This window comes from Pituophis catenifer, unplaced genomic scaffold (genome assembly GCF_029215685.1).
Source record: "Pituophis catenifer annectens isolate HBS135680 unplaced genomic scaffold, rPitCat1.0.hap2 SCAF_13, whole genome shotgun sequence".
In the NCBI taxonomy this organism is placed as follows: Eukaryota; Metazoa; Chordata; class Lepidosauria; order Squamata; family Colubridae; genus Pituophis; species Pituophis catenifer.
In genome coordinates this window covers 24,047,193-24,064,981 of record NW_027256893.1, presented here as the reverse complement: position 1 = coordinate 24,064,981, position 17,789 = coordinate 24,047,193, and the positions used below count along the sequence as shown (strand labels likewise).

The following is a 17,789-nucleotide window of genomic DNA, read 5'->3' as shown; positions in this document are numbered from 1 at the left end:
TGGGTGCTCCAACACGAGAATTTTTAGAAGAGATTGGACAACCATTTCTCCAGAATTGTGTAGCATCTCCTGCTTGAGCAGTGCGTTGGACTACAAGACATCCAAGGTTCCTTCCAACTCTTTGTTTTTCTGATGTTCTGCTTGGCAACTACTGGGTTGCAGTGAGTTACGGGACTGGGAGGGAGGACAGAGGGAACAGTGCCACATGCAGGCATCCCAAATCAACTGACTACTTGTCCCAGGTCCAACCCACCCAGGGTCCCCGCCTCTCTCTGTCCTGGGTGACCTTAGAAGGCTTCATTGGGCTGACAGCCGCTGACAGCAGCTGTCCTGTACCCAGAAAAGCACCAGAAGTCGGAGGGAGTGGAAGGAGACATTGCCAGCTTCTCGGTTCCCTGCATTCTTCCTCATTCCCAGGTTTGCTTCTCCTTTGACAAACACACCCTTTGGACACACAACTCACTCCTTCCTTGAAATAGGGTGCAGCTGGGTAGTAAGCCTCCGGCGCATGAACATTTTCTCTGGTTTGGTGTCATCTGTTTTTGCTTTGTAGGGTCTCGGAGACCAAGGGGATACACGGAGTGAAAGTTGCCTTTGCTGGCCCGCCAAAGAACGAAGAGTTGTCATGGGGATCGGCATGAGTAAGGTAGAATGCTAGAGTTTCGTAGAAAGGGGCCCCAAGAAGGTGTGGGTGGGTGCAGAATGGCTCGGTTGCAGAAAAGGGGGGGGTCATTTAAAACAATAAGCAGGAGCTGGAAGGGAAGAGAGGAGGAACAGGAGTGGAACATGACTATCTTGCATGGTTCTTCTGTCATCCAGCTTTTCTCCATCCATCTTGGTCCATGCATCAGTGCATCAACTTTGTCTCTTACATCAGTAGGCTGGAAAACCCTGGAGCTGAAGTCCACCCATCTTCATGTTCTCCAGCTTGAGAAACAACAGTCTTACATATGGGTGCTATCATGCAATATCTGAACGAATAAACATGCAGGAACTGATTCAAATTTGGTATCTGCAGTTGAAGGTCCACGAAGAGATAGAAGAAGAAATTGTTTGGTGGGGGGGGGGGTTTCCCCTCCCCGCCCCACCCCAAAACGTTCAGCAGAGCTTAAAAGAAAAAGAAGGAAGCAATCACTTTCTTTTTTTTTTTTTTTACGCAACTATCTGCCTAGCAGGAGGTTTGTTTACAACTTGTGTCTCTAAACAACGGGGAAAGTCATCGTTTCACTGAAGTATAATTAGACTTCCTGACTCAGATCGAGGGAGGGTCTCAAATTTCTCTCCGCTCTGAGTTGAAATAAAAGAAGAGAGCAGATTGTTCTCAACCAATCAGCAAGGCGGATTTTCCTGCAAGATCCCTTTGACTGTTCGTCATTCCAGGGATGCATCAACCCAACTCATATATATATATATATATATATGTTTAACTTTCCCCACACTCTACAATTATTGATTGATAAGATATATAAACTCTGATGCATCTGTGTAACCAACCATCTTCCCTTCTCTTCTCCCCACCTCACCTCAGTTTAAACCCTCCATCATTTACGCATCCGATGAAGGCAGATGCACCTCACAAAAGCTTCCGTCTTTGAGTACATTTGCTTGTTGGGAAAGGTGCCACCAGAGTGTGTTGGCATTCTCTACATCTGTTTCAGTTTCTCTGAAGCTTTCTGAAAATGGGGTGCCCTGGATGTAAGACCTTGTGTGGGGAGTGTAGGATGGAGTAAAACAGCTCCTTTCCATGACACATTACTCAAGAAAGTCATTTTTTTGCTCTGGCATGGGAGACAATGCATTCATGTTCTTTCTTGGTGTCTCCTTAGGTGGTTGAGGGCCTCTACCTCGGGAGCATCAGTGGTAAGTTTTTTCAGTACTTTATTCTTGGAGATGTTGGTGATGATTAGTGTTATGGAATTCTGCTCCTCCCCTCCCTTGATCTAGCCTAGTAAAATAGGCCTGGAATGAACCAGGGTAATGATCCATAGCACCATTGAGATAACAACAGTTGCAGGAATGTCCACAGGATATGATGAACAAAATCCAGATGGCAGCTGCAGAATTGAAATCGGAACTCTGTCTCTTTTTATGGGGGGCAATAGCCCTGAATAGTTGCAGGGCATCTCCTGAAGATCTTCAGAACTTCCTTGGAGGCACACTAGCCCCTCCCCCATCATATAACCGTGTTGCTGTGGCTTCTCCGAGTATGAAGTCCACATCAAAGGCAATCCATTTGTTCATTCTGGATCTCAGAAACATTTGATGCTTTGCAGATGCCGAAGACAAAGAGACCTTGACAAAACATGGGATCACCCACATTCTTTCGGTGCACAACAATGCCAAGCCTCTGCTGGAAGTGAGTATAGCAAACCCCTTGTGAGCCATTTTGGGGAGGGGAGACGGTCCTGCAAATTTCAGACTCACAGCTCCAAAGTGGTTGAAGGGCTCTTTCCTTAGAGTTGCCGTCCATCCGTCTACACAGAAAACAGACGTCATAACTTACGGTAACCGATGGAGGGCAGCAGACCCACACAAGTCTGAATGAATCATATTCATTCTCCCAAAAAGAATGAAACTCAATGCAGTTTTCTTGGTAATGTTTTTTGGGTTGCCATTGCTTTATTCCTAGGGCTGAGAGAGAGGGGCTGGCCTACAGAGACCGGGCCTGCTTTTAAGCCTAAAACAGGACTGATTGATTATGTACCATCCAGTCATTTTTGATCCTTAGACACTGTAGATCTTCTCCGTGACAATCTATCCCTCATCTGGTTTTTCAGGCCTTGAGGTGGGACTACAATTCAGTTTTCTTAGCTCCTATTCTGACACCTTGAGCAGTTGACCAAATCTGGTTCCTCCTTAACTGGTTTGTAGGGTTTAAAGTTAACTCATCCAGTCCTTTAGGTGAATTCGACCGTGTCTCCCTTCTGCTGGAGGCAACATGACTGTGTGGCCATCACTGGTTTGGGAAAGATTGGGATCAGAAAGAACCTGCTCACAAATTCCTCTTCACAAACTGGCAATTGTTTGATTTGCTGCATTGCATTAAAACCATGGTGAGCGTTGTCTTATCATCTGGTCCAAAATTCCCACCTTGAAAGAAGGGAGCGTGGGTGTGTGTGGGTTAGGTGAAGACGGGCGAAGAATGGCAACGCAAGGATGAGGCCTGGCAGATTTCAGCAGGCAGATGGCCCATCCACCAGCCTTACAACAGGATGGAGTAGGAAGGCAGAAGAGTGGAAAGAAGAAAAGAAGAGGAACCGGAAACACATGAATGTATTGAGTAATATGGCAATCCCAGGGCACAGAGAAAGAAATGCCGAGACAAGCTGTGGTTCCCAGGCATTGGGTTCATTCTACTGGGGGCAAAAGAGGGTGGCTGCTTCCTCCTCCTCCTCCTCCTCCTCCTCCTCCTCCTCCTCCTCCTCCTCCTCCGGAAGGTGGGTGGGCTGTGAGGGAGAGGAGGTTCTAAAATGCTTGGCTGATTTTGCTGTTGTGCCTAACTTGCAATATACCCCACCAAAGCTCCTTAGATTTGCATTTCCATGTTTTAAGTAATGTGCGTCTCTCTTGTTTTCTTTCTGAAGAGAGGGAACTATTTTACCGCTGACATTTTTAGCCCTGCGTTGTGTATCCCGGCTTAGCAGTTGCTATTCAGCCTCTCATCTCTTCTCCCCAAACCGCTGAGCTGGAGATTTGAATGCTGGCCGTGAACTTGGAAACTTCTCTGTGAAAGGCCAGACTCTGTCCTGAAGCTGCATCCTCTTCTGAGGCAGCTATTCATCCCAGCTCTGGATCCTCTTTTACAATCCCTTGGTGGCCACACAAGGTTTTCCTTCTGGACTGGGAAATCAAAGAGGATTAAACCTGATTAGGTTGTGATGAAAGATGCCAGGAAGGGTCAGAGATGTGGGACAGCCTGGAAGAAAACAATGACAAACCATTTATGTTCTGCTGCCAAGAAGCCATCATGGATGTGTTTATGGAGTCTCCAGGAGCTGGGCTCCATTTGGAAGAGATTTTATCTCTCTTTCTGTGCTTCCTCTCTTGTTTCATCAGAACTTGTACTGAACCAAGTGAAGAAAATACAAAGTTTAGCCAAGGACATTTTAGATCTCTGATGTTCCTTTCTCACGGTGCCCTTATCTCTCTCAAGTCCTGTAGTTGCCTGGTTCTATGGTTGGGCAGGCCAGATCCTCTCTCTGTACCCAACCAACTGTTCAGGGCAGTTATACTATGACTAAAATGGGACACACAGAGCCTCCAGTTCTTAGAGGAAATCCAAGAGATATATTTGATGACTAATACATACATTGACCCAGATGTAGGATCTCAGTTTTTCCCAGCCTAGCTCCTGTCTTACTCAGCAAAAGGTGTGTGGCTGTGGCCACACCACACACTAACCCAGGTCAGGCAAAAACTTAGTAGCTACATTGGTACAAAAGAATCAGGTTTGCTCAGAGTTCACCTTGGCCAGGTCCTTTTCCTGGTTGACAACATGCTGTGGGAACCTAGCTTGTGGTTTGGTGAGCTGGTAGTTCAATATGCAAACTCAGAAAATGAGCTAATTCGGTCCCAAAGTCATTAACACCCCCGCCCTGTGGGCAAATTTCCTGAAATTGTAACTACAGGTAGCTCTCTGCTCACAAGAACAATTGTTACCCCAAATGTCCATTGCTAAGCGAGATGGTTGTGAAGCGAATTGTGCCCCATTTTATGACCTTTTTTAGCCACAGTTGTTAAGCGAATCACTGCCACCTATCAGTGCCCAAATTTTGATCACGTGGCTAAAACACTGCAATGGTTCTTAAGACTCTACAAAGAATGCAGAGAAATGCAAAAATAAAAATGATGAGGGGACTGGAGGCTAAAACATATGACGAACGGTTGCTGGAATTGGGTATGTCTAGTCTGATGAAAAGAAGGACTAGGGGAGGCATGATAGCAGTCTTCCGATATCTCACAATAGCCACAAAGAAGAGGGGATCAAGCTATTCTCCAAAGCACATGAAGGCAAGAAGCAATGGGTGGAAACTAATTAAAGAGAGAAGGACCCTAGAACTAAGGAGAAATTTCCTGACAGTTACAACAATTAATCAGTGGAACAACTTGCCTCCAGAAGTTGTGAATACTCTAACACTGGAAGTTTTTAAGAAGATGTTGGATAACCATTTGTTTGAAGTGGTGTAGGGTTTCCTGCCTAAGCAGAGGGTTGGACTAGAAGACCTCCAAGATCCCTTCCAACTCTGTTATTCTAAGTGTGAAAAACAGTCAAAATTCTTTTTTTTGGGGGGGGGGGGGTTGTTGCAACCCTAAATGATTTGTAAACTGAGAACTGCCTGTAATCCAGAAGGTGCAGTGAAAGATTTTTGTTCAAGTAAAACCCAACAAAGAGAAGAAGTCAGGACTTCTGGCTTCTCCCCTTCCCCACAACCTTGGTTCCCACAGATCCCTTTGTCCTGAGACTCTTTTTCCAAAATGATAATTATATTTAGGAGCACCAAATTGGCAAGGACCTCAGTAACGATAGTGATTTGGATGGACCTTTTTTTTCTTTCAGTTCAAGACCAGCGAGGAACCAAAAGAAACAGGATGGAGACAGAGTCGAAAGTAGGAAACCATCCTGTCTCTTTCTGAAGCTTTCTCTTTCTCCTCATTCAGCAAGGCAGCTAGAATTTCTGAATGGATTGTTGGCAACTTAACTTAAACAAAGCAAAATAATAATAATAAAATACACTGAGATCACATCAAATGCAGGTGGCTCCCCCAGAAGATATCAATGCTTTGAGTCAAAACTGTCTTAGAATTGCAGCGAAGAGGTTTGGCTGTTGAGTACCACAACAATCATGGCACTTCCTCATTTAAATCGATAAAGCCTCTTCCTGTCGATGTTTATCTGAATCACGGATAGATCTCCGTAAACTTTCTCTTTTGAATTTCAGGGCATGACCTACCTCTGCATTTCAGCCTCAGACTCCTCGAATCAAAACTTGTAAGTTCTTTCAAAATTGTTCCACGTGCTGTGAGGGTAACGGAGGGTAAAAAAAATATCGTTTCAGAAATAATGGGTTTTTGAGACGAGAAAGCAAGATAGGACAGTAACACCATTCACGGCAGTGTTCTAACTCATGGCCTTATTTTCACAACACGGAACACACAAGCTGTTCTCATCCTTCCATTTCTTTTTTAAAATGATTATTATTACACAAAATTTAAAGTTTATTAATTTTACTTCTCACTGGTTTATTCCGGCATGCTTCTAATGATGTCAGAGTCACCTGGGTGAATTAGAGCAAGTATACAGTACATACTCTGTAGTACTTCCCACAAGCTGTTCCCAGTTCAATATTGTTGCTGCTGTAGTGATGCACACCAGTTTTGGCCAACATAGCACAGTACTCAATTTCTGATTTTCTCAAAGCAGGACAGTTATTGGCTAGGATAACCAACGGAGCTTTGCCCTGCGGAATCATTTTCAGAGTTTCTTTATCTCCAAGTGCATATTTACTACTTTTCATAACCAGCTGAAGTCTAGAGTTTAGGGATTCTAAAGACTTTGATTTTCTTTTCTTTGATTTGATCATTTCTTTGATCTTTTTTAATGCACCTCTGATTGTCATGTGTGTCTATGTTTACTTCTCTTCTATTCATGTTCTCATCATACGCTAAATAACAATCATTTCTTCAATGCTGAATCAAAGCTGCTACCTACTACCCAAATCAATACATTTCCAAGTGTTTCATTTTACTTGTGAATATCCTCCAAGGAAAGTCCGGGCTACTTGTACAAGCAAGTACAAAGGGCCTTGATAGTACAGGGGTTTAGTGCACCCTGTCATTAACACAGCTGCCTGCAATTTCTGCTGGTTCGAATCTCGCCAAGGCTCAAGGTTGACTCAGCCTTCCATCCTTTCTAAGGTAGGTGAAATGAGGACCCAGTTTGTGGGGGCAATAAGCTGACTTAGTATAAAATATACAAAAGGATGAAGGCTATTGCTTAACGCATTGTAAGCCGCCCTGAGTCTCCGGAGAAGGGCGGCATATAAATCAAATTAAAAAAAAAAAAAAAAAAGCAGGGGAAATCAAGTTGGCTTTTTAAGAAAAACCAAGTGCACAATTATAGAAGTTGGCTGGTACCTGGTTCAATATTAGCAACTGCTAGAGGGATTTTGAAGTCCTAGTGGACAATCACTTAAATATGAGTCAGCAGTGCGCTGCAGCTGCCAAAAAAGCCAATGCAGTCCTTGGTTGCATTAAGAGAGGGATAGAATCAAGATCATGCGAAGAGTTAGTACCACTTTATAATGTTTTGGTAAGATCGCACTTAGAATATTGCATCCAGTTTTGATCACCATGATATGAAAAAGATGTTGAGACTCTAGAAAGAGTGCAGAGAAGAGCAACAAAGATGATTAGGGGACTGGAGGCTAAAACATATGAAGAACGGTTGCAGGATTTGGCTAGTCTAGAGAAAAGAAAGACTAGGGGAGACGTGATAGCATCTTCCAATATCTCAGGGGCCGCCACAAAGAAGAGGGAGTCAAGCTATTCTCCAAAGCACCCGAAGGCAAGACAAGAAGCAATGGATGGAAAGTAATCAAGGAGAGAAGCAACTTAGAACTAAGGAGAAATTTCCTGACAGTGAGAACAATTAATCAGTGGAACAACTTGCCTCCAGAAGTTGTGGTGCTTAAAAACACTGGAAGTTTTTAAGAAGATGTTGGACAACCAATTGTCTGAAGTGGTGTAGGGTTTCCTGCTTGAGCAGGCGGTTGGACTAGAAGACCTCCAAGGTCCTTTCCAATTCTGTTATTCTGCTAGAAAATAAAGTGATTGACCAGATGAGATCCTTGAATAAAAAGAGGTGGTAGCATTGATAGGAAAATAGGGGAGCCAAAAGCCCTACTAAGCAGGTATATACAAAAGTATGAAGGCTATTGCTTAACACATTGTAAGCCGCCCTGAGTCTCCGGAAAAGGGCGGCATATAAATTGAACCAATAAATAAATAAATAAATAAGTAAGTAAGTAAGTAAGTAAGTAAGTAAGTAAGTAAGTAAGTAAGTAAATAAAATGGGTGACACATTCAGATGATGGGCAGGCTACGCTGACCCCTGCCGTCTGAACCAGTGGGTAGGCAGAAAAGGTTTGAAAAATGCACAAAGTTGTGGCTTCAACCCATACAGGTTTGCAGACAGAAAAGTGTGCTAATTTAATTGCAATTGAAATAATAAATAAATAATTACATGAAATCAGCAGCCGCAGTTTTATTGATCACCCAAACAGTTCCTGAACGTCTGGTTTTTCCACAAATAGTACAAATATCTTGTGTTCCTGTTATAAGAGCATGGCTACCGTACTTAGTTAATACCCATGTGATAAATTTATGTGCTGCTGTAGCGGAGTGTTGGTTTTGCTTTGAGAAGTTATTGCCAACATGTTTTGATTTTTTTTTTTCAGTTTTGATTTTTTTCCGTTTTTGAATTTTGAATTCAACATCTTTCGAACGTTTGAAGCCAAAGATGGAAGCGTTTTTGCAAGCATCTTCTCCTGTGAGCTAAATATTCCCTCTGAAAAAATTATTTTGGGTGAGAATATCCTTCTTCAGCAAAATTGGGTGGTTATTTACTCCTCCCCCTTCCCTCCATCTTTTTTGTGCAATCACAACACGCCTCCCCGCAGTGGGCCAAAGGAAGGAAACTCTGTTCTGAAGTGCCTATTTTTTGCACTCTGTTTTGGAGTCCAGATTTCACAATCTCCAATGAACTTTGAAAGTGTTTTCCAAGAAGATAGTTGAGAACGAGGTGGCATGGACTGACCCCAACACCACAGATTAATGGCAGCATTTGGGACCCTCAGCCTGTTTCTGCTCCAAACATAAGGGGGTTGGGAGGGAGGAGGATGGCTCCTGGAAGGATCTTAATCCCAGGAGAACATCACCCAAGATCTTGTGTTGTCATGAGGAACACCAGTAGCGTATTTAATTTTCTTTCTTGAATTCTGGCTTGCTAGTCAAGAGAACTGTTTAGTCAGAGTCCCAAAGCAAGTGGTGTTTCTTTCTTCTCTCCATTCCAGAATACAACATTTTAAAGAGTGCATCAGTTTTATTCATGAATGTAGACTGCATGGTGGAAGCTGTCTCATTCACTGGTATGTAGTCCTGCCTTTTTTGTTATTTTCCCTGGAAACTCTGGGAGTTTAAATATCTGCAAATAAACATACCTTTAAATCTTGTGGCTTTCCTAAGAAGCATTATAGTGGTGGCCATGGTGAAATGTGGCAGGGGAATTTTAAGAGTTGACCAAGTTCACAACTGCTAGCTGGGGAATTCTAGGAGTTGAAGTCCACAAATCTTAGCGTTGTCAAGTTTGAAAACCCTGATCTAGTTATGTTGTTTATGGAAAAATTGGATTTCCAGATCTGCCCCAAAAGATCGCCAGTGCATGTCCATAGATGAGGATGGACTTGAAGCCAAGTCTTCTCAAGCCTCACAAGACATCTTAACCCAGGGGTCTCCAACCATGGTAACTTCCACATGTCTTAAAGTTGCTAAGGTTGGAGACCCCTGCCTTAACCATTTCATCTCGCTGCTTCCCATTTTGTGTCTTGATTATTTAGTTGAATCCAGTTAATTTTGGCAGGTTAAACAAGCCATGATTATAAAAGAATGGTTTTAGGTGATGATGGACAGTTACAAGTTGACCATTTTACTTTGTCTTAGTAAGAAACTCTTGCAGATCCCAAGTCGGTAGTGAATATTTTCCACATCCGAGTAAAATGAAGACTGTCGCTTCTCCTTTCTGTCAACATAGCTTAGCGGGAGTTTCTCGCAGCACCACGATTTTGGTGGCCTACCTAATGACGGTAACCCACTTTGGCTGGAAAGAATGTTTGGCCGCTGCCAAAGTTGTCCGTTCCTACGTGAGCCCCAACTTTGGGTTTCAGAAGCAGCTTCAGGAGTACGAAGCTACGTTACTGCAGGAGGTAAGGCATCACAAGGGCTCTTTGTTTGACCCCGGAGTCATTGTGGGCAAATCTTTGCATGCTTGTGTCCTCCTAAGTAGCACTTAATTTGCTTTTATTAATTACTTACCTTTATTATTATTATTTATTGATCAAATTTATATAGCTGCCCGTGTCACCAAAGGTGACCAAGTTAATGCTTAGGAAGGCTTTTGGGGAAACGGGTGAGGCAAAAACATGAATTGGTACGACAGGCGTGAAACAATTACCGCACGGAGTCATATGCTCAGTGTAATGCCATGATCTTGTATCGCACATGTTTGATGTGCCTTTTTCACATGTTTGTAACCAGGGGGTCTCTAAGGGCTGGTTGAGGGCCAAGAAGACCACATCCTACAAGCTTCAGTCCCTTCTTCGTATGGGTCACCTTAGTCCTTGCATCCCAGAGAGAATTTCCCAGCTGGTTGGTCCGTTGTTCTTATCAAAACACGGAACTCAGCAGGAACCTTGTAAGCTAATATGGAACCTTGATTTTTGATTGCAGTCAACGCTACAACCGTTTCAATGTACATTGTGGGTGCAACGCAGGTAAAAAAAAATATGCCAGGGATTCATTCCATTGCACAGATTTGGTTGTCATCTTGACTTTTTTTTTTTTTTTTTGGCCCTTCTATCCAGGTCCCCATAACTCAAAATCTTTTAATATCTTACCACACCAAGAATGGCAGCTCTGGTTTCCCCCAGGCCAAGTGAATTTACTCTGGGCTCACTTCCTTTTTCCCCCTAACTGAAATCAGGACGTTCTGAGAAAAATACTCTGCTTGAAGTGGGATGAGATCAATTGGAACAGGAGCTGAGAATTACAGTGCAAAAAACAAAACAAAACAATCAATTCTTCAGAGAAAACGTTCAACTGTTGCAGAAGTACCGAGCTTGGGATTCCCCCCCCAACAGCTAAAATGTCACCCCCCCCCAAGAAAGATCCCAGATGTGGAACCTGGGCTGTGGCATCAGTGGGCACAACATTCCCACCAGGAGAGTGACTGGAGGCCTTGAGGCAGGGACCACCACTCATCCATCCTACCAACGTGTAATTTTCTGCCTTTAAAACGAGGCATTGGACGTGGGAATAAATGCCTGTTTGCAGGCTGTAACTGAGACCACCAGACACCCAATAAAGGAAGACAGAGCCTCCTTTTTGGTCCCTCATGTTTTCCATCCGGCAGGTGTAGCCTCTAAACTCAAAATTTTCTGGATTTTTGAATATTTGAGCAGGGTTTTTTAAGGTGCAGCACATCCTTGCTAAGTACTAAGGGTGTCCAACCTTGGCCGTTTTAAGACCTGTAGGCTGGCTGGGAATTTTGGGAGCTGAAGTCCACAGGTCCAAAAATGGCCAAGATTGGAGACCCCTCTACTAAATAGTGTTTTTTTAAAAAAAAATCAGATAATGTTATTCATTGATGAATAATCTTTTTATAAAACTTGTTAGTCCGATAGGTCTCCACCAGGCTCCTGATTTTTGATAATTAGGAGAAGGGTGAGTGACAGTGATTTATTTCATTTATTTATTTTATTTTATTTTATTAAATTTTTATACCGCCCTTCTCTTGCTGGACTCAGGGCGGTGAACAGCCAAGAATAAAACATCAGATACAAAATTTAAAATTTTTAAAAGAATTAAACAAATTTTTGGCCCAATAAATTTAAAACACCCCAACTAAAATCAATTTACAGTTAAAAATATCTAAAAATATCTAAGGGGGGATTTAATACATTCACAGAAAAGGAGCAGGCCAGAGCTATCGATATATTGTGGTACCGAAGTAGAATTGCTCCTTTTAGAGGCAGTCTACCTCTGAATAAGTGTTGACTTCTTGCCATGCCTTGTGGAGAGGGCTTCCCGGAAGACAACGAACAGTAAGATCGTGAGCTCCAGGTTGACCTTTAGAGTCACAACCACAAGGCTGATTTGGGGCTCTTCCATTCCCCTGACTTTGAAACTGAATGAAATATTGGTTTCTCTTTCGCATTGATTCTCTGAAATGAATATATATACTTCAGATTCATCATTTTCCGGGTAGCTTATCTGTGCAGGATGGGCTGCAAATCAGGTGCTCGTGTGGTCAAAAAGCCAAGATATGCGACAGACATAAAACCAGATGCAGCTTGATCCCATTATTGTGATTGACATCTTGACTTTTTTTGACCATATTCTGTAGCAGTGGGTGACATATCACTCCCCCACCCTGATTTTTCATTTTTCTAGGTCCACTGATCTCAGATGCTTAATCAGCCCCACTTCTGAAAACCAAAGCATTAGAGCCTCCCTTAAATGTCTACTTAGGGAGAGTAGGGGAAGTATTGGCAAAACTGGAGGCGGAGTTAAAAGGGGGAGCAGCCTAGAATCCCTACGTAACCACAAGCGAACTAAATTCAATTCCATGACCCTCATCTAACACCCTAGGAAGTGCTAACGGTTAGTTGAGAAGGTTCCTGTGGAGAGACTGTTTTGCAATAAATCTTCCTCCCCAACAATGGTGAGACCCATCCGGGGCTCGTCAATCTGTTTAATTGGACCTTCATGGGTGGACCCTGATCTTTTGCGCCTGGCAGGAAGTTAATGAAAATATTTCTCATTCTTCTACCTAGTATACTATTTTTTTCCCTTCATTATAGAACTTTAAAAAAAAGAAAAAGAAAAGGACACCATTTGGTGTTCCTAGAATAGCTAAAACATTAATTAATTCATTATGCACAAGGTGAAAAAAAGTTTTCTTTTGGAAATCCCCAAATGAGCATTGTTGCAAATCATATGATTTATTAAAGAACATAGATAGATAAATAGATAGATAGATAGATAGATAGATAGATAGATAGATAGATAGATAGATGCTGGAGGGATGAGGGATAGAGAAATAGGGAGGGATGGGGGGGGAGAGAGAGAAATATATATATATATAGGGGTGTTTATATATTTTATATGTGTGCTTTTTCTGCTAACATTGATTTGCACAGAAAGCCAAATTTCCTGTTATGTTGTTCGATCAGTAACAGTTCGGAGCAGCCCCTCAAAAATCTCTAGCAAATTATGCGCTTGCAGATCTGAGGCCGAAGAAGGTTGTGTGAGCAGAATTTGAAGAGTGGGAAAGGGAAATGAAAAAAAAAACAAAACACTTTCCTTTTTTTTCTTTTTTCTTTTTAAAGTCCAATTTTTATGCTGGCCCCGTGTGAAACCAGAGAGTGGAGCTAAAGGCTTTGAGAATCTTAATTAAGCACCTAGATGCGGCTTTATTCGAACAGCATGGCAGTATTAAGAAAAATCAAGTGAGCTTTGGGTCTTGTTCATAGCCCCGAGAATGGTAGTGAAATGTCACTATTGTTTCCTGTTTCAAAACGATGTGTGGCTGGTTTCAGGCGGGTGGGGGTGGGGAGCGGGTGGGCGGGTGGGTGGGCTCCGCCACCCGAAGAGGAGGTATGTCAGGAGAGGCAAAAATGTTTTAAAAATTCCCACTGGAAGTCCCCCAAAACTAGCCAGAGCCCACTTGTGGAAATTAATGCTCAGGGGACCTTAAAGGCTGCTATGAATGGAATTCACAGCCAGCTCTAATTGGTGCTGGTGAAAGTCCTTTTCTCACTGACGTTTTGATGCTTTCCTCGTGCTTTCCTCACGTGGCTTTATGAAAGTGACAAGGGTATTTTGCTGCTCTCTGGGTTGAAATTAAGACTTGCCAAAGGCTCTTCCGGGGTAGTGGTGAAATTTGGTGATGATCCTGGAACTGCATTGGGCTTCTGGGATTGCATGTTATTTTTTTTACTTGGGAGCAGTTGATTAAAGTTACTTTATTCAAGAAGAGCAACCAAGATGGCCTGAGGCTAAACCGTGCATTGAGTGAATGAAGGAATTAGGTTGTGTCTAGTCTAGTGAAGAGAAAGACTAGAGGGTGACATGATAACTGTCTTCCAGTACTTGAGGGGCTGTCACAGAGAGGAGGGGGTCGTCCTGTTTTCCAAAGCACCAAGGAGGAGAAGTAACAGGTTGGAAGATCATTAAAGAGAGACCCAACTTAGAATTAAGGAGAAATTTCCAGATAGTGAGAACAAACAGTGGAAGAGCTTGCCTCTGGAATTATGGGTGCTCCATCACTGGAGGTTATCAAGGAAACTTTGGAGAGCCACCTGTCTTGAATGATATAGGGTCTTCTGCTTGAGCAGGAAGTTGAATTAGAAGACCTCCAAGCTTCCTTCCAGCCCTATTATTCTATGCTCTATGCTCTACTTCCAACTTAGATCTTGTTTAAGAGGACTAATAGAACTTTAGTTCTGGAAGGAAATGATTGTGTTGGATGTCTATGGAGGTCCATGGATCATGGAGAAGACCCCTGACATAGACATTGTGTATGTCTACATAGGGAGTATGAGTCTTAGGTGACCCATATCTGTCTTCTAAGACAACATTTTCTCCTTGAGTTGACCATAGCCTGTTGACTGACCTTTCACTCTATGTATTCTCTGTATGTTGGCCCAACCTTCTCATTTGATAGCTCCTCTGGAATTTTGTCTTGGCAGTACCGAAACTGGGTCCAGATGGAGTATGGCAAGAACCCTCTCCCTGACCAAGAGGAGCTACAGCGGTTACTCTCCCCCAAAGAAGAGAAAGTCAATGAGCCACAAATAGGACTCGGAGAAACCAAATGGAACAGGGCTCCAAGCCCAGACAACCACGAGCCACACACCAGATATGGTGACAGCAGCAACAGCGGCCACCACCAAGGAACCAACCGATAACTGGAGGAGCATTTGGAAAGAACCTTTTTAGCTTCTTCTTTTGATCGATATGCAGAGGGTGTTGTAGGCCCTTCCTTTCTGGTCCTTCCTTGAGTGTGTTCAGACTCCTTGTGGGTTGGGCTGCAACAGTGGACTTCTCCAAAGGTCAACTTAAGTGCCTCTTGCTCTCCCATTTGGAGGCTGCCCATGTCAAGAAGAAAAAAATTGGGTCATTTAAACAGTTTCAACGAGATGGGTGTGCAATTATCCCAAGTGTCTTGCTGGCTGAGAAGATGCAAAAGATCTTGAAAATTATTTTTGGGATTTGTTCTCAAAGATGACATGGAGAACACTTGATTTGAATAGGAGTGATGAATATGGTTAGCAGGAGCATGTATCTTTGGAAACAGGTGATTTTTTTTTATTAGTAATAATCCTTAGAATTGGGAGTGATTTCAGCTTTTGAGAAACAGATTTTATTACGTCTGCTTCGACTGTTGTTTGAATTAGTGCCCCAAATTAGATGCGCTGTGATGGGAACATTACTAAGATAAGCCACCAATGAACTTAAATAATGCAAATCAGTATGATGTTTACATGAACAATAATAATACCCAACAACATAAGCCTGCAACTCTCTACTGAATATCTAGGGATCTATCATGTTATCGGATTGCCCTAAATTTCTTTTCGTGATACTGCTTAAAGGGATTTTCACACACATGTTCAAAAGAAGCCCTTACACGAATCTGGGTCTGCAACCTTCACACATTCACCATCAGGTCCCACAAACTTTTAACTAGGGAAGGGAGCCCCATTTTGCCATCAACACTTGGGATCTATGGGCAAGATTTTTTTTTTTTACAGAAGCTCCACCTTTTCAATTAATCTACTGTATCATTATCCATTTTAGATAAGTTGCAATAGCACTTAGACTTACATCCCACTTCACAGTGCTTTACAGCCTTCTCTAAGTGGTTCAGCCTCTTGCCCCCAATCATCTGGCTCCTCATTTTACTGACCTTGGAAGGATGGAAGGCTGAGTCAACCTTGAGCAGTGAGTTAGTTAGTTGTGTGCAAGAACGGTCTTCCCAAATCACCAAGCCAAACTCCTTGCCTCCTTTGCTTGGGAGCCTGGCCTGCAGCCTCAATGGAGAAGCAACTGCAATTTTGGGGGTGGGTCAAAATGGCTTATGGGGGAAGTTCAGAAGCAGCCCAGACAGCTTGTCTGGCTCTTCTGCAAACGGCACAGGAAGCCCACATGGGAACTCATCTCGGAAAGAGAAAAGAGGCTGCCTCTGGTAGGAACAGGAAATCATCGTAGATATGTGATAAGCAGAGATTACTTTTACAACCGGGCTACCAACAGATCGAAGCTACGGCAGGATACGTTGCTGAAGTGAGAGCATTTGATTCCTCGATCCCTGCCTGAAAGATCTCCCATTTGGTTGCTGTCTCACAGGGCGCACAATCCGTGTTTCTGGGAGAAAGGGCCTGGGTAGGAAAATCAGAGGTGAAAAACCACATAGGGTTTTGAGCCTTGGAGGGTTCTCCCTCATCAAGACTCAAAAATCAAATCTCAAAGGTTACTTTTTATCTATGGACATCCAAGAAGGAAGCCGAGCAAGGTCTCTGGATGTCCCCAAAGTGCCGTTTTTCAAAAAGCAACTAGACTTTCTTTGTTTTTTCCACAAAGACACGTCTCATCCAAGGAGCTCCTTCAGTTAGTTTCCCATCCCAGAAGCTTCTTCAGAACTGAAAAAGTTTCTTGGATGAGAAGTGAAAGGTCTTTGTGGAAAAACATATGGCTGTAGCCCCATCTCTTTTCAACTCCTAGTAGCGATTCAGTTTGCTCCAACTATACCCCAGCTCTGTTTCTAAAACCATTTGCTAAGAGATGAGCAATGTTGAACCGGATAAATATTTTGAAGTTTTGAAGCGAAAGGTCTTTAGTACCAGAGTGTCAGGATAGGAACAATCATTAGCCATCCTTTGGGTTTCCAGGAATCAGGAGGAAGAGGAGATAACTATGAATTGTGGATTTCCAAGAAACAGACGAGCAGACATTTTTACCCAAGCCTGGATGACTTGTGAGAACATTACTTCCTTTTTCACCATTTGTCTGTTGCAAAGATTGAGCAGATTCCAATGAAGGAGAATATTGCTTGGTCGTTTCCTTGCAGATATTTCATTACCCAAAATAGGTAACATCATTAGTGCTAGTCATGATGTTACTGTCAGCATTCTGATGCTGCCATAAAAAGATGAGGCTTGACTTTTCTCTGCTTATTTTCTCTGTAGATAATATCCCCTAGGAGATGGGATGGGGGGGGAGAACATTCCTGTGGCGTGAGGTCAGAAGCTGGGGAGACTGACTTGGAAGATGGCCAATGAGAAGATGAGAATTGGGGAACGGAAAGGGAAGGGTTTGGGGGTCAAAGGGTTAGTATCGGATACGACGAAGTCGGGGCCAGATCTGTCGTACTCAATAAATGGAATATTTCAGCAAAGATTAATTTTTTGGGAGTGCAATTTATTTGAGATGACATCGAAACCTGACAGTTACCCAGTTTGGGTAATGAAAAATGTGCAAGAAAATAACCAAGAGTACCAAAGGCCAGCACCACCTCCTCCTCCTCCTCCCTCCTCCTCCTCTCCACATACCCCACTCCCTTCTAGCACCAAGGAAGTTCCCTTGTTGGATAATGAAACATCTTTAAGAAAACAACCAAGCTCTGAGATCAGGACCCTCACTGAGCAGATTTGACTGAAAGGGGGTCATCGCCCCCTCCTCATTTGCAGACGGAAGTCCAAGGCTGAAATGGAGCCAGACAAGGAAGTTAAACCTGGTTGATCAAACATGAAGATGATGGTGAGAGATCCTAGCTTCTGTGTCCCTGGGAAGGAAAAAAATATTTCAGGGCAGTTGGTCCTTAGATTTGATAGATGGCAGACACCTCATGACATTCCTTGACCAGCCTTTGCAAACATCCTTGGAGAAGTTTAACCTTCATGACTAAACTTTATTGATTTACTAAAACAATAAGGTTGTCCAGAAATGCGTGG

At 43.0% G+C, this 17,789-nt stretch overlaps 1 protein-coding gene and 1 pseudogene across 1 annotated transcript; one reads left to right on the top strand and one right to left on the bottom strand.

Moving 5' to 3' along the window:
• The first annotated feature begins 352 nt into the window (after positions 1 to 352).
• LOC139323622 (dual specificity protein phosphatase 22-A-like) lies at positions 353 to 15,351 on the top strand. The gene is made up of 8 exons (XM_070953048.1): positions 353 to 417; positions 554 to 646; positions 1,827 to 1,860; positions 2,274 to 2,356; positions 5,940 to 5,989; positions 9,072 to 9,146; positions 9,809 to 9,980; positions 14,526 to 15,351. Exons 2-8 carry the CDS (start codon positions 626 to 628, stop codon positions 14,742 to 14,744), a joined length of 654 nt encoding a protein of 217 aa, XP_070809149.1. The 5' UTR covers positions 353 to 417; positions 554 to 625; the 3' UTR covers positions 14,745 to 15,351.
• On the bottom strand, positions 6,226 to 6,581 carry LOC139323623 (large ribosomal subunit protein eL30 pseudogene; annotated as a pseudogene).
• Positions 15,352 to 17,789: the final 2,438 nt, after the last annotated feature.